The 16,689-nt window shown below is 46.9% G+C and overlaps 1 protein-coding gene across 1 annotated transcript in view; it reads right to left on the reverse strand.

The window, feature by feature from the left end:
- Fut2 (fucosyltransferase 2) overlaps nt 1–6,848 on the reverse strand; it is a 28,517-nt gene extending 21,669 nt beyond the window's left edge. The window contains exon 1 of the mRNA XM_021167805.1: nt 6,652–6,848. Coding sequence (XP_021023464.1) covers nt 6,652–6,730 — 79 coding nt within the window. The 5' untranslated portion in view covers nt 6,731–6,848. The remainder of the gene's footprint in view (nt 1–6,651) is intronic.
- Between the last annotated feature and the right edge of the window lie 9,841 nt (nt 6,849–16,689).

Genomic DNA, 16,689 nt, shown 5'->3' on the forward strand with positions numbered 1-16,689 from the left:
AAAAAAAAAAAAAGTTCTAAGGGTCTTATAAAGTGATTCAAGGTATGTAAAAAAATAAAACGAAAAATGTTTCTGATTTCTTTCCCTCTCCGTGGCATTTACTGGTATAGGAAGACTTCGCAAGTTCCGAGTTTTAACATCCATCAATGGAGCTCTGAGAAACTACGGACCTCATTCTGGTGAAGCAGTGAATCTACTGCTGCTACTATCACAGTTATAAGCTCACATTTTGAATATCTTTGGTTGTCTTCTAAGTATAGACTTAAAAGTCTTGGTGTACAGGTAATTTCTTTGGCCTGCTCTCAGGGACCTAGCGATTGCTTACCTGCTGCCGCCATCTGCCACTGCCAGGTGTGCCAGATGTGGTAGTGGTGGATAAAAGGACCCTCCTGCCACCCCAGCTATCTCTCTGTGCTTTGCATTCCCTGTCTCTGGTCTCCACACCTGTCTCCTCCCTGCCCCCCCCCCCCCCCCCGCATCCATTCTCTCCCTGCCCCCTCTCTCTATCCTTATGGCTGCCTGCCTACATGTCTGCTTGTCTGCCACTGTCCTTCCCCCAGGTTCTCACTCCTCCCGCCTTCCTCAATAAATGTCTTCTACACCAGATCTTTTGCATGGTGTACGTTCTCAGGTTTTAGCATGGGCCTGCCATCCCTGGGCACCCCCCGGGCACACTTTATAACATTAGTGCTGTGGCCTTGGAGGGACTCTCCTGGTGTCTGGCCACACTGGGACCCCACCTGACCGCTACACCTGTAATAGATCTGCTTTCTGGTCCACAGATCATTAGGCACTCCACCCAACACCAACAGTTCATGAGTTCTGTTTAACTCACCTTAAATGCTTCTCTGAGTCTGACCATTTTCCTGGAGGAGGCTACCTTTCTCTTGCCCTCTTGGTTTCTCTTGAGAATCCTGGCATCAGGTACCAGATGGTGGTTGTGTCTGCTCAGGCTTAGCCCTGGCCCCTGTCCACTGAATGACAATTCACTGGACCACTTTTGCCCTCAGTCTGGTTTCCCTTGGGTCCCTTGCATCTTGCCTTGGACTCAGGCCTGGGACTCCTCTCCTCATCTGTGGGAACTGCTTCCTCTTACCTCACTTCTAAACGAATTGAACCTGACCTCAAGATACTGCCCAATTGGGGAGCGGGGGGCGGGGGGGGGGATGAAACATTTCTCTTTTCCGTATTCCTTATTTCTTGCTCCAAGCCCTGCTTGCTTCTGTTTGGTGTCCCTCCCCACATTGAGTAAAAGTCTTGCCTGTAAGTTTGCAACAACTGGGAGTTGGAGATGGAGAAGCAGAAACTGTAGCTCTGTCTTTCCCTGCAGCATCTGTTCAGACCACTCCTGAGGTACGGATGCATCATTAGTCTGTGAATTTGATTCCAAATTGTAGAGTCCACCTGTGTCCTCCGCATGTCTCTGGCTCCCACAAGCCTACCCATCTGGACCATGGGCCCTTCCCTGCTCCTGGCTTTCTGCAGACAGCCTGTGCTAAACTAAGCATGTTCTCTCTTCCAGCGTGGACTCAGATTTTATTACAACTTGACCCCATTCAAACGCCAAAAATCAGCACAGCTGATTTCCTGATTCTCACTGCTGTGGACAAATGATCTCCAAGTGCCTTAGGTCTAAACTCGCTCTGCTCTACACTTAAGGTTCTACTTCCTCACTCTTAAAAATCTTTATCTCTGGCTTCTTTACAATCTTCTCTTTAAAAAATATTAATAAGCCGGGCGTGGTGGCACACACCTTTAATCCCAGCACTTGGGAGGCAGAGGCAGGCAGATTTCTGAGTTCGAGGCCAGCCTGGTCTACAAAGTGAGCTCCAGGACAGCCAGGACTACACAGAGAAACCCTGTCTCAAAAAACCAAAACAAACAAACAAACAAAAAACCCAAGAAACTTCTCAGTCTCACTGAGCCCATAGCTTATTAATCTATTTCCTTTTAGGCCAAGAAAGCAGCAACAAGTCTCAAATATTTTAGATTGGTATGGATTCTTGTATGATGATAGGAATTCAACGTTATATTTGCTACAATATACTGTATATGTGATTCATTCAACTCTGGTTTAAAATATTCTGTATGTGATGATGAAATTTCAAGGTTATAAAGTTCTATTCAGATTAACAAAAGCAAATTTACATGTACGTGTAACTATCTATGGCTTTGCTAATTGCTCAACAATGGGCTGGTAGGAAACGTAGATAAGTAACAATGATAAATAAGATGTTTTTCATAATCAAGATTTATAAACTCCTAAGGTCTAGTCAGGTCCACAACAACCTAGATTCTGTGTCTTTAATCAAGATTTATAGATTCCTAAGGTCTACTTAATTTCACAGTAATATTTGCCTAGCTTCTTTGTCTTTTAAGCTTTAGCTGCTTAGATCAGCTAAGCCATACAGAACTCTGCAATACTTTGTAACGGTGCAATATAGTGTAGTAGATCAGCAAAGTTGCCGGTCTCTCTATGGACTGACTGTATCTGTGAGTTAGAAGTTTGACTTTGATACTAGTAGAACATCAGCTCAAAATCTTGATTTTTTTTAAAGATTTATTTATTTTATTTTATTATATGTGAGTACACTGTAGCTGTCTTCAGACACTCCAGAAGAGGGCGTCAGATCTTGTTACGAATGGTTGTGAGCCACCATGTGGTTGCTGGGATTTGAACTCAGGACCTTCAGAAGAGCAGTCGGTGCTCTTAACCACTGAGCCATCTCACCAGCCCCAAAATCTTGATTTTTAAGGCTCAAACTTAGTAGGGATGGGACATAAAGTCCTGGTCTTATAAAAGCTACTAAATTGGGAGCTGGCGAGATGGCTCAGCGGGTAAGAGCACTGACTGCTCTTCCTGAGTTCAAATCCCAGCAACGGCATGGTGCCTCACAACCACCCGTAATGAGATCTGACTCCCTCTTCTGGAGTGTCCGAAGACAGCTACAGTGTACTTATTTATAACAATAAATAAAATCTTTGGGCTGGAGCAAGCAGGGACTGAGCAAGCGGGGCCGATTGGAGCGAGCAGGGTTGACCAGAGCGAGCAGAGGTCCTAAATTCAACTCCAACAACCACATGAAGGCTCACAACCATCTGTAGAGCTATAGTGTGCTCATATACATAAAATAAATAAATCTTTTTTTAAAGCTACTAAATTATGGTAAACTGTAGAGTATAATTAGGAAATAGAAGTGGGTAGTCAGTCATCTTATAAATAGTCAAATTCTTTAATGTGTTCAGGAATATACTTGTAGTCATACTAAGAGCTGACGCAATTAGTGACAGAAACAAGCTTTATTAAGCTTCCTGTACACAAGTTCTTTCTTCTTTGGTGGAGGGAACGGGGTTTTGTTCGAGACAGAGTTTCTCTGTGTAGCCCCTGCTGTCCTGGAACTTACTCTTTAGCCCAGGCTGGCCTCGAACTCAGAAATCTGCCTGTCTCTGCCTCCCGAGTGCTGGGATTAAAGGCGTGCGCCACCATGCCGGGCTCTCTAAAACTTTTATCTCTTCCTGTAAATGTACACAACTTTTGTAAGCTTCAGGAAGTCGCAACTTGTATCCACCCATCACAGTCAGCGGACTCCAGATAAGCATTCCTAAGTTTCCCCACCTGTGTAGCCATCAGTGTGGAACCCATCCCCACTCCTGTTCCCTGGTCTTGGGACTCCCCCCTCCCTGACTACAGGCCTGGAAGCTTCAAATGTGCACTTAAGACAAACATTTTCCCATAAGCTCCTTAACTTTACTTTCTGTCACTTGTCTATATCTGACCCAGCAGATTTCCAGTTGCGTTAGCCATAGTTGCTTCTGAGGGACTTTCTGACCAACCTAAGCCCCTTTGTCAGACTGCTAGGAAGTAGCCTGTGCTACAGTCTCCCCCAGGCAGTCCTGCAGAACATGGGCAGGGAGCAAAACAGATGTGCCCCAGCCTCCACTTCTCTTTACCTTCTTGTCTTTTGCATGTCATTCCAGCCTTCCTGGGCCCAACAGCAACACCCCAATTTCAGCAGGAAGTAGTTATAGAGGAGATTGACTAGCCCTATATCATCAACAAAAGGCTGAAAATGTTAAGTCTCAAAGAAACCCAGGGCAAATGGCTGAAGTGTCTCATTAAGAAACCACAGTGGACCATCCACTCTCAGAATCATCCTAGTTGGCATACCCCACCCTTGACCCTAAACCTATCCAACCCCTGGGCTTCATTCCCTTCCCCTCCTCCAGCTTCTTCCATCCCTAAATATCCTCTTGGCTCTTTCCACTGCGCCTGGACCCCTTTGCCATTTTTTTCTCCCATTTCTCTTCCTCTCTCATTCTCCATCCCCCTCCCCCAGGGCTGTGTCCAGTCTGGATCCTTCCAGATCCCCCTGCATCTTTATCCCTTGTATCTAAAATCATCTCAACCAAACCTTAAAGTCATGCCCTCATTTTTAAATGCAACCGGGTGGGTTCTGGTTTCCGGGTGCAGCCTTGCTGTAGTGGGGGGTTCCCAGCTGAGCTACTTTTACAGGCCTAGAAGACACTGGTTTTTTTTGTTTTTTTTTTGTTTTTTCCCTATGCTCATCACATTCCCCTTTGGTTTTTTTCTTAGTCTCCTTGGTTGTCACTCTGGCTTCCTCTCTGCCCCCACACCCTCTCTTCCTTTCTGTAATATGCTACTTTCCCTCCCTGTCCTGGACTCTCTGGACTCTCTGGATGCCCCTGGCTATTCTCTCTCATATCTACACTAAAGTCCTTCTACTTAACCCTACCTTGGAGCTGCCATACCCCCACTTTATAGACGAGGTCTCACTAAGTTGCCCAGGCTGAATTCCTTCAGTTCGCCTGGCCTTGGACTGTGCCCTTCTTTTTCAGCCTCTGAGGTATCTGGGATGTCAGGTCTGCTCCACCAAGCTCATCCTGGCACCAATTCTACGGTGGGAAAACACTGGAAAAACACACTTTGAAATCAAACCTGCTAATCTCTGGGCTTTTGATCTGAGGGCTCTGAGTCTCCTCCTGCAAACAGGAACACAGGAAGGCTTGTCTGGCCTCTGAGAACAAGGAAAGGAGGCTGTTCTGGACTAAGGACTTCAGGCTGCCTCTCTGCTGCTTCCCATCCCTCAGGAAGGGAAGCAATGGCGGGGAGACCAAAGGGCAAAGAAAAGTCAGAGCCTGCTGTGAGGTCACATCCAACTTTGGGGAAAAGATGGGGACTGTGGGGCTCAGGTGAGTGGCGCGCACCTTTAATCCCAGCACACAGGAGGCAGGCAGATCTCTGAGTTCAAGGCCAGCCTGGTCTATAGAGTGAGTTCTAGGGCAGCCAGCTGCACACAGGGAAACCCTTCCTAGAAAAGCCGAAAAAGGGTGGTTTATGGCCAGAGCCATGCCCTTGGCCTTTGCTTCGATTTATAGGAGCTGTAGGAGCACAGTGCTGACACCCTGAGCTGCTCGGGGACTAGACTCATGTTCAGTCGCCTTTGCCGTCTTTTCAGGGGACAGCAGACTATCACTAAGGAAGGGAGCCAGATTCACACCACTTGTAATCCAAAGGCTAAGGAGGAGCTTGGGGGAGTTTGGGAAGACCAAGGACTGTGGGAGGACTGGAAACTGAAGCCATGGAGGACTGTAGAGCAGCAGTTTGGCTCCAGTCCAAGGCTGAGGAGGCAATGGGAGGAGCCTAGACTCTCTTTGATCTCTGTGGTCAGGAAGATCAATCACCACGTGCCTAGCCTCAGTTTACCTTCTGTTGGAGGGGTGCATATGCTGGAAAGAGGTCCCAGCTTTGAAGGAAGAACCCTTCTCCAGTTCCCTAGAAGCAGAAAGAGAAGCTCTCTCAATGTAGTATGACAAGCATAAGCCGCTGCACTCACCTCTTTCTAGCCTGTGCTGAGTCCTCAGCCTGCCTTTTCTATCCAGAGAGCGCCCTGCCCCCAGCATCCCCTCCACATCAGCTCAGAGACAGAAGCCAGGTACATGGTTGGCTCCACCCCATCAGTGCCATTCCTGTGACTGGCACCGCTTTCATCCTGTTCTGTCCCTGTGCCAAGGAACACTGGCATTAGGAGTGTCAGAGCACTTTATCAGAGTAGCTGCCACATTGAAATCTCCAACAGAGGATCGGGATCCCGTGATGGATGGAGCCGCAGTCCCCCCCCCACCCCCCATAACAGCTGCAGGTTTCTGAGGGCCCCCTAGGCTGATATGGAAGCCAAGGATACGGGAACAGGAAAATCCAGTTACATCCAGCCCAATTCTGCCTTTCATCTACTCCTGTTACTGGAATCAGAGGTGAAGCGGAGATTGGGGCAAAGAAGTCAACCAGCATGGCAGGATGGTAGTCTGTGTGCAGGGAGTAGGGCTATGGGGGTGCTGGGTGAACACAGGGCTGGTGAGCCGGGAGCTTGGGAGACCCAGGGACTGGAAAAACTAAGGTCTGGGAACTCAGGATCTGGAGGACTCGAGGCCTGAAGGAACTAGCTGGGGACTTGAGGCTGGGACTACGGATGGGAACCCAGAGTCTGGGAGAACCAGGGTCTCTTCTCAGCAATGGCATCTCCTTCCAGAGAGCCCTGGGGTGGGGTCAGAGACCAATGCATCCAGTTCCTGGATCCCTAGGGCTTGTCAGGATTCAGGGGACCTGCCCCCACCCTCCTCACCTGTGCTCACCTCTTCTGGCTGTGGTAACAGGGAAATGACCTAGGAATGGACGAACGGCAATGTGGCTCTGCGGACTGGACCGCAGCATGTACCTTCCAGCTTGGCTCTTCGTTCAGGACCAAGGAAGCTTCCTGAGTTTAACTACAGCCCTGGATAGAAACTCCACCCATGGTGTACCTGCTGACATCCTAGAACCAGAGAGGCTGGACCCGGAGGAGGCAGTCAAAGGTTAGCTTCCTCTTATGTTCTCAGGTACCTGCTGGGATGATAGCCAGGAGGGGCAGTTTGAAGAAATTGACACAGTCCAGCCCTGCCTTCTCCTGCAATACGCTGCAGACTCCCAAGAGCCTCAACCTCAGTCAACAACAACAACAACACTTTTTTGGTTTTTTATGCGTGCGTACACGTGTGTGTGTGTGTGTGTGTGTGTGTGTGTGTGTGTGTGTGTGTGTGTAGGGCTATCTACCCTGTTAGCAGGTGCTTTTCAACTTAAAAAAGGAAAAAAGAGCACATGTGTGGAGTTCTGAGGACTACTCTACTTTTGGACGTCCTCATATTCCGACCTGGTCAGGGTCTCCTCTGTGGCTGCCATGTTGTGTATCTCAAGCTGGGTGACTTGAGGGCTTTTGCTGCATGGCTCTCCTCTCTCTGTCTCCCCCCTCACTGTAGGAGAGCTGGTATTACAGTGTCAGGACTTCAGGTTTGGGTGGTAGGTGCTTTCATCTGCGAAGCCATCTTACTGTCTCTCTTCTTCACCTTCTTTTGTGCATGTGCGGGGAATTGAACTTGGGTTCTCGGGCCCACACAGCACACATTCCAACTGAACCATCTCTTCGGTTCTTTGGTTTTGAAGCTTTTTTTTTAAAGAAATATTTTATTTTTATTTATGTGTATAGCCTCTGTAGCCTCTGTGGGCTGAGTCATTCCCTTACCCCTGGGCTTTCCTTGGTCTGGGGATTGAACTCTGGTCCACATGCTTGCTCAGCACGGCTTCACCAAATGAGTGAACTTGAGAGCCAACAGTATACAAAGATTCTTTTTTCCCCTTCCCTTTTGGTATGTAGGGAATTGAGTAGAGGCCTCATGAACCATACACTCACCCCCTATGGCTGACTCTCTTTAGCTCTGAGACAGGGTCTCACTATGTAGCCTTGGTTTACCTGGAACTTCTGTAACCCTGGATGGCCTTGAAATCAAAGATCTACCTGTTTCTGCCTCTCAAGTACTAAGATGAATATAGTATTCATCCCTAATATGATGCACGCTTAATAGATCTATGTGCACAGGAGAAAGCCAAGCACAGAGAGGGAAAGTAACTCCCCCGGAGTCACACAGCCATCTGAAGCCAGGAAAGCTGAGGCTTGGCCAAGGCCACACAAAAAAACAGTCCTTGTCACTTCTGTTCACGTTTTGTTATTGTTTGTTTGTTTGTTTGCTTGTTTGTTTTGAGACAGGGTCTCTCTAGAGCCCTGCCTGTGCCAGAACTCATTATGTATGTAGGCCAGACTGACCTCAAACTCCCAGAGATCCATTTGCCTCCTGAGTGCTAGCATTAAAGGAGTGCCACCAATATTAGGATAAAGTGACAAAAAGGGTACCTTTTCTCTGCTCTGGGAGAGCAAAAGGCCAATTTGGAGTGGGGACATGAGAGAGAGAGATACTGAGAGAGACAAAGAGAACTAATAAGACAGAGAGAGAGAGAGAGAGAGAGAGAGAGAGAGAGAGACAGTCTTTAGAGGGGCTCTTGTTGCTATGCAGCTCTCAGCGCTCTAACATTGGAGATGTGCTGCACCTGTCTTTGGCAGGCGATGGCGATGACATAAGCTGCTGCCAATAAGTTACTCAAAACCAGGCTGGCAGGCTGCCGAACAGCCACACCCAGCAGTTTTTGTTACTATTTGCAATTTTTATTTTTGCTACAAGGGATTGAATGGTACACCATTCGTGCTGATTGGTTGTATCACCACCAAGTTACACACCCTCAATTCTAGTTTGTTTGTTTGTTTGTTCCTTCCTTCCTTCCTTTCTTTCTTAAACTTCTGTCCACCGAGGCATAATGAATGGCCCATGCCTGTAAGCAGACTCAGGTGGCAAGTGCAGTAAGATACCCCAAATTTGAGGCTAGCCTTCCATACCGAGTTCCAGGCAAACCAGGGCTACAGAGGGAGGCCCTGTCTCAAAACCCCATGAGCCTGTGATGGAGATGGCTCAGCAGTTGAGCGTTCATGCTGCTTATGCAGAGGGCCTGTGTGCTCTTCCCAGTGTATATTCTGGGGGTCGGGGTGGGAAAGGGAAGCCTCAGATTTAACTGCAACTCTAGCTCCATACAATTAAACAAATGTTAAAACAACAAAAACCTAGCCCAGCAGTGATGGCACACACCTTTATCCCCAGCACTGGGGAAGCAGACCAGGAGGAGCTCTAGGTTTGAGGCCAGCCTGGTGGGTCACAGCCAGTTCTAGGAATTCCTAGCAAGTTCCTACAGCTAGGAATACACAGGAAAACTCTATTTCAAAAAAATAAATGAAACGAAACAAAATTAATTAACACCAAACTCAAAACAAAACAAAACAAAAACAAAAACCAAACAAACAAAACCTCCCAGGAGCAAATGCAATAATATATAGGTATAAAATTATTTTAGATGGTAACCTAAACAATTAATTTTAAAATATTTTTGGAGGGCCTGAAAAGATGGCTCAGGGGATTAAGAACATGACCACAGTTCAGTAATCAGCTTTTACATTGGGCTGCTCACAACTCGAACTCAGGATACAAAGGATCTGGTGCCCTCTGCTGGTCTTCACAGGCACCTGCACTCATGTGCACATAACATACACACAAACTTATGTACATGTAATTTAAAATAATAAAAATAGGGATTGGAGAGCAATACATGCACTTATGGCTCTTATGGAGGACCAGGGTTCAGTTCCCAGCGCCGACTTCAGGTGGTGCACAACGCTCTGTAGCTCCAGCTTCAGGGGAATCCAACTCCTCACACCTCTATGTGTGTGCGCTCAGGTGCACGCAGCCACAGCAGGCACATAGTTAAAAATCATTAAAACTCATGTTTTGAAAGTATGGCCTGGGGAGATAACTCAGTTGGTAAAGCGTTCACTGCATAGACATTCAGGCCTGAGTTCAGTCCTTAGCACCCACACAAAGGCCAGGCATGGCAGTGTGGGCCTGCAGTCCTAGTGCTGGGAGGATACAGAATCAGGAAGATGCTTGGGACTCCATGGCCAGCTGTTTAGCCTAACTGACTTCTGAGGCCTGCCCTAGCTGGAATGGTTGGAAGTGAAACTCAGCCTCGGATGCAAGCCAAAAGACTGATGATCTCTGGCCCTGCAACTGTCTCTAGTTTGCAGGATGCTAGTATCTGATGGCTCGTGGAGATGCAACACTCTCTTGCTTATTCTGTGGCTGAAAACTGCTAACTTTTTAAAATTGTATCTTTCTGTGCTTTTTTTTTTTTACTTTATAAATCTCTGTGCTTTCTTAGATGCTGAAAACGTAACTCTTTATTAACTCTAACTATGTTTTATTTTACTTTATGAATCTCTGTAATTTATTCAATGCTGTATCTTTATTTTATAACTATTACTGTTCTGTGAGTTATTAAGTGCTAGGGAAACTTAACTCTTTATCTCTCTTATCTACTTTACAGTTGATAGTGTTTGAATAAGGGCTGGAAAACTTAACTCTTAATTACTTTATAATCCTCTGGCAGTTAACATATGCTATATAGTAGCAGATAATTCAATAAGGGATATTGTTATGGGCACTCTTGTCCGGAAACCTCACCTTTCACTGACCGGGAAAGAGGGAGGCTTGGAGCAATTAACTTTTAGTGAACCGGGAAAAGAAAGACACTCCCACAGAATAAAAAACTTACACAAGCAAATACGCATAGACACACATACCTTTTTACACACTAACTCCTTCACATTTCTGTGGGGCCCAACCACAGGTGTCATCCATTCCACAAGTATTCATGCATACTTATGTACACACACACACACACATTTGGTGGATGGAGCAAAGACCCCCATGAGCAGGTTTCATTGTGCACTGTGCAGTGCAGGAAGAACTCACTCATTCTGGATGAAAAATCAGCTCCAGCCTTTATTACTCAGAGAAAGGAAAAAACTCTTATTGAGCGTGAAAAAGCCCTGTCCTTGTCAGGATCTGCTATTAAGAGAAACCCTGTCTTGTGGTAAGAAAAACCCTGCCTGCTCTCTGCTCTCTCTCACTCTCTCTACTAGCTCTCTTTCTCTTCCCCCTCTCTCTGCTCTCTCTGTTCTGCTCTCGCTGTTTTCTCTCTTCCTCTCTCTCTCTCTTCCTCTCTCTCCCCTCCCCTCCCCTCCCCTCCCTGTTCTCTCTGTCTTCATTCCTGGTTCTTGTATTTTCTCAGGATATATGACCACATGGTAATCTAAGCATCTTTTTTCAAAAGTTCACAACAGGTTCAAACAAATTCAAATCATATGAAAACGAATTACAACAGAGATGTAATGTTCACATGTGTGATGTAATGTTCACATGGGTGATGTAATGTTCACATGTGTGATGTAATATTCATATGTGTTTCCACTAAGACTAGCTATCTAACTAAACATTCATTATCTGCCACTAGCTCCCAGGTTCATTACAAGTTAAAAGCAGTAACTCTTGAGTCTGAGTTAGCACTGTGTTGTCAAGAGGCAAACCATCTGCCTGTGTCTCACTGGTGCTTGATGTTTTGTAAAGATAAATCCAGTCAATATTTAATCTTCTGTTCTTGCAACTACAGTAAATCATTCCTTCCCTTTTACAAACTTTAGTTACCAGATAATGGTTTCACAGTTCGCCTAGAAAGAATGTTTGACCAGAGTCCATTACACTCTTCCTTTCTAGCTAAGTGCAACCAACTTGTGACACATGAAGTTTTGCAAGGCCTTCATTGCTGCCCTTTCTAGAAAGTGTTCAATAATTCCTAGTATCGACTTAGGGATTCTATAGAGTCATTAGTAGGAATTGAGAGATCATCTATTTCTCTATATAGCATCACTACAAGACAGTTCACCCTTGGTGACCGGCAGAAAATATGTTCAATAGGCCCAGGGATCATTATATTAATTTTATAAGGACAGGAAAGGCATATCATCTGCTAGCATCAATCCTGAGATGGGATTTCTGAAAGCTTTACAATTCAGAATTATCCATTCCAGGCCATGCAATAGGATATGTCATCTCCAGAATGTCATTTGGATTTCCTAGATGACTCCTGACACTGGCCATTGCTGTGAAAAACACCAGCACTAAAAGCAACCTGGTGAGGAAGGCGTATGTTTCACCTAACGGCTTATATCCAGTCCATTATCCAGGGACATTTTGGCAGTAACTCGAGGCAGGAACTGAAGCAGAGGCCACGGAGGAGTGCTGCTTACTATCTTGCTCCCTGCTTTCTTGTGCCCTCCAGGCCCAACTGCCAAGAAGTGACACCACCACCCCAAGGATCTGGGCCCTCTTACACCAATCTCTAATTAAGAAAATGCAGCCGGGCGTGGTGGCGCATGCCTTTAATCCCAGGAGGCAGAGGCAGGCGGATTTCTGAGTTCAAGGCTAGCCTGGTCTACAAAGTGAGTTCCAGGACAGCCAGGGCTACACAGAGAAACCCTGTCTCGAAAAATAAAAAAAATAAAAAAAAAGAAAGAAAGAAAGAAAGAAAGAAAGAAAGAAAGAAAGAAAAGAAAATGCACTACAGGCTTGCCCACAGGCTAATCTTGGGTGGGGCACATTTTCCCAATTGAGCTTCAGTCTTCCAAAATTACTCTGAACTTGTGCCAACCTGACAAGAACACTAACTCAAGTTAGTGTTCAGCACAGACAAAAATTGAAGAAGACATGAAATGTTAACTGCTCTGGCTCTGTATGTGCCTGTGCACACACAAACAGGAACATGTACACATGCATTCATAATCATCTAAAAACTAAACAAACACACAACAATAATAAAATAAGTAAAAGGAACAGCATCAGGTATGGCTTAGCTGCAAAGTGCCTGCCTACAATGCCAGGGGCCCTGGGTTCAGTCCACCATACTGCAAACAAACAAAACTCAAACATAAAAAGTTCCCATCAGAGCCACCTTTCCACCCTGGCTCCTCAGTTTGAGACAACGGAAGGATCAAGTTGCGATGAGTAGACATCATGACATCTGCCAAGTCCAGAATGTGAGGCAGTTGAAGTACAAAAGGCCATTTTTCCTTATCCATTCACATCACAGAGAAGAGAAACAGGTGCTTAGCAAGTGTGCAAAATTGATTCTGAGCTGAGAAGCCAGCAGGGTTTGCTTCGAGCCTCAATATACCCACTGCTCAAAAGCCACAGGGAGAGCTAGGTGTGGCAGTTTTTGTCCACAGTCCCAACGAGAAGGCTGAGGCAGGATTGCTGGGAGTTGAAGGCCTGCCTGGGCTATGGAGAAGAAGACAAACAAAACACCCAAATGCAAAGCCATAGAGGTTTAAAACTCTTCTTCATTGTGTAATGAAGTGGAAACTTGTGATTTCTTTGGAAAGTCAGTTATGTCCAACGATGTTTTGCTGGGACACACGTGAAACAATGTTTTGCTGAAGCAGACACAGGTGAAGGGATGTTTTGCTATAGCAAACAGGTGAAAGGACAGGTGTTTTGAAGCAGTGTAATTGCAACCTCACAGACAATGGGAGCTGGGGCTCCGGTTTGCCCTGCTCTGCCTTGGTGGTCATCACTGACTGCACTGGCTCACCTGACACTGCACTGCTAAGCTTTGCCTGTGGTGACTTCATAGAGAACTTCTTGTGAGGTTCCTGCAGCTTCTTGCTGCTTCTCCGGGCCAGTTGGTGAGCCTCGTGGTTTCTTCTGGACGGGACAGCCCTTGCTGATTCCTGTGTAGTGTCTGCTGAGTGGACTGACTGGCAGCTGCTGATTTGTGTTTGTTTGGTGTTTTAGTGCTACCACCTTTGCCCGGATCAGCCACACTACCTGCCCAGCCCCTCCCAGCTTCCTTTTGTCCCATTTGCCTTTAGCTCCAGGAGATGACCCCGCTCCAGCTCCCACCGGAGACCCTTGAATCCATGGATAAAAAGGCACATACACAATTTGTTCCTTTACAATTTGCCTTCTTTGCACAATTGCTGGCCATTACTATCTCCTGCCTGGAAAAGCGTGCCCTTACCAGTTTATTATCTCTGCCTCTCCACTTGCCCTACACTTCTGTGGCTAGTCCCACCTAGCCTCTGCCACCCACCCAGAGTGGAGGCCACAGGCTCCAGCTCCCCGAGACCTCACATGGTTGCTGCGTTCTTCTTCCTCCAAAGCATGGCAGAAACTCCTCTCTCCTTCCCTGCGTCCGCTCGCCCAACAATTGTTCCCTGGATTTCTTTACTGTCAAATCAAGAACCAATTGGGGAACAAGATCTCCCTCTACAAACAAGGAAGATTGGAATGGCCCCCAAAGAACTATTTTTAAACAGGCCCACTTGCCCCATATTCTAATAACCTTTCTTTTCCACTACCTCTGGTGGGTGGTGGGCAAGAGGGGAGGTTGAACCCTTATAAAAGTCAGTTGCAAGAACTATATGCCTACAGTGTGGTAGTGGGCACCGCACATCCAGCCACCAGAATGCTTGCTTAGCATTATGAGAACAAAATGACCCACAGTCCCCTGTGGACAGCGCTCTGGGCTCTGGTTTAGAGTTCTTGTCCCAACCCCCTTGTTCTTCTGTATGCAAGCCAGGGCCGAGCTGGTGAGCACCAAGAAATGCTTCTCTACAGACACGGAACCCGTCGGCAGCTCCTGACCCTCCTGTGTGGCGCACCGTAAACCACCGACCTGGCTTCTGGGAACATGGGACAAGAACTGCACAGAATCTCTAAAGAGCCCAAGGACATGCCGGGCAATGGTGGCCCATGTATTTAATCCCAGCACTCGGAGACAGAACTCGGAGTTTGAGAACAGCTAGGTCTACAGAACAAGTTCCCAGACAGCCAGGGCTACACAGAGAAACCCTGTCTCAAAATAACGAAAACAAAAAGAACCCACAGACAGCAATAAACAACCTGGAGCTGCCTGGGTGTATGAGAGACAATAACCAGGGTGCAGAGTACTAACCAGGGCATGGGGGCCAATACATGTCTATATGTATAACTCACACACACACACATATATCATATGTGTTACATATAAATTGCTATATATATGTAATAGTGTAGTCCTCCAGGCCGACTTTAGACTTGGAGTCCTCCTGCCTGTCTCCTGAGTGCTGGGATCACAGACTGGGCCATGTAATACTTCATGTAGATCAGCTTCCAACACCACAATGCTGATGCCAAGTGCCTCTGCTGGGGCTCTGCTCTCAGGCCCCAGATGCAGGCTCACAGAAGTGGGGGACAGCTCTGCCACTCTCTCTGCCTGCAGGTCCCACAGTCCTCGGCCTCTGCCAACTGAACGGCTCCTCTGGTCACCAAGCATCCAGTTCACTCAACATCATTTATGATGTGCTGGGTGTCATAGGAGCAGGGCAGGAGATCTCAGACTTAGGAAACACAAGCAGTGCCCAGCTTGAGTTCTTTCTCTTGTTGCCTTTGTTGGACAGGGGGAGAAGGCAGGGCGCAAGGAGGGAGCCTGAGGGTTTTTTTCCCCAGGCCGCAGCACCTCGCCACTCCCATGGTAATGACAAGAGCGGGTGGTGCTGTGGTTTTGCATGTGACCATCTGATACTCTGCAATACAAAGACATGGAACACATGTACTACTGTGTGATGAACCTTGGAACAGGGTCTGACATAAAAGATGCTGTTGTCTGACTCTACTGGAGCAGAGATCCAAGCCAGGCAAGTACACAGAAACATACTTTGGAGCAAGGGGAGAGGGAGCAGGGGGGGTCACCAGGAGGTTTCTTTGGGAAATGTAAAATGGAAAAGTTCTAGAACTTGAAAATGCTGCTCACCTATTATGAATGTACTAAAAATGACTATACTTAGCATCTTAAGATAGTGAATTTTAAGCCGGGCGTGGTGGCGCACGCCTTTAATCCCAGCACTTGGGAGGCAGAGGCAGGCGGATTTCTGAGTTCGAGGCCAGCCTGGTCTACAAAGTGAGTNAGCCTGGTCTACAAAGTGAGTTCCAGGACAGCCAGGGCTATACAGAGAAACCCTGTCTCGAAAAACCAAAAAAAAAAAAAAAAAAAAAAAAGATAGTGAATTTTATCTCAAGGAAAAATGTATATGATAAAGGTATAACTTTTTAAAGATTTTGTGTGTACATGTGTGGGTCTGTGCACATGAATGTGAAGATGTCTGCTATGGCCAGAGGAGGGTATTGGAGCTCCTGGAGATGAAGTTGGTTCTAAGTCACCCTGAGTTATTACTGGGAACCAAATTTGGCCTTCGGGGAGAACAGCAAGAACTCTTAACTACTAAGCCATCTCTGTGGCCCCAACAGTTTATCTATTATCACCTGACCTGACCCAGATCCCACACACTGCAGTATCTCTGTTATCACCTGACCTGCTCGCCTAGCCCCATATCCCACCTGGACTCAAGCTCCTTCCCTGTCTTCTCCCTATCATGCATCCCCATGGCTCCTGTGGCCCCCAGGATTGAGCTCTTGAAGTCTCAGGACCTGCCTAGCTTTGATCCTATGACGCTAGTTTTCCTGATGAAAACTGTTCCCAAATCTGGTTCTCGCCTCTAGATTCTGGTTCTTGGGAACCCGGTGAGTCCCCAGCAGCAGCCTAGAAGTCCCCAACATGGCAGAGACATGGACACCTCGGCTTAATTTCCTTTTCAAAATGTGTTCGCCACTCCTTTACCCCAGATCCCAGTGATGTGAGCTGCACATCGCCTCTGCCTTCTTGAGGCATCAAGGCAGGGAAGGCTACTGAGAAGTGGAGAACAGAGGGAGGTAAACCTACCTTGTTCACTCTTGACACCCCGTCCCCCTGCTCCTGGTGCCTCTGGAGACCTCTTCCGACACCAAAGGCCTGCAATCCTTTCTCCAGAGCTGTTTCATACCCACACT

Source organism: Mus caroli, chromosome 7 (genome assembly GCF_900094665.2).
Source record: "Mus caroli chromosome 7, CAROLI_EIJ_v1.1, whole genome shotgun sequence".
Lineage (NCBI taxonomy): Eukaryota > Metazoa > Chordata > Mammalia > Rodentia > Muridae > Mus > Mus caroli.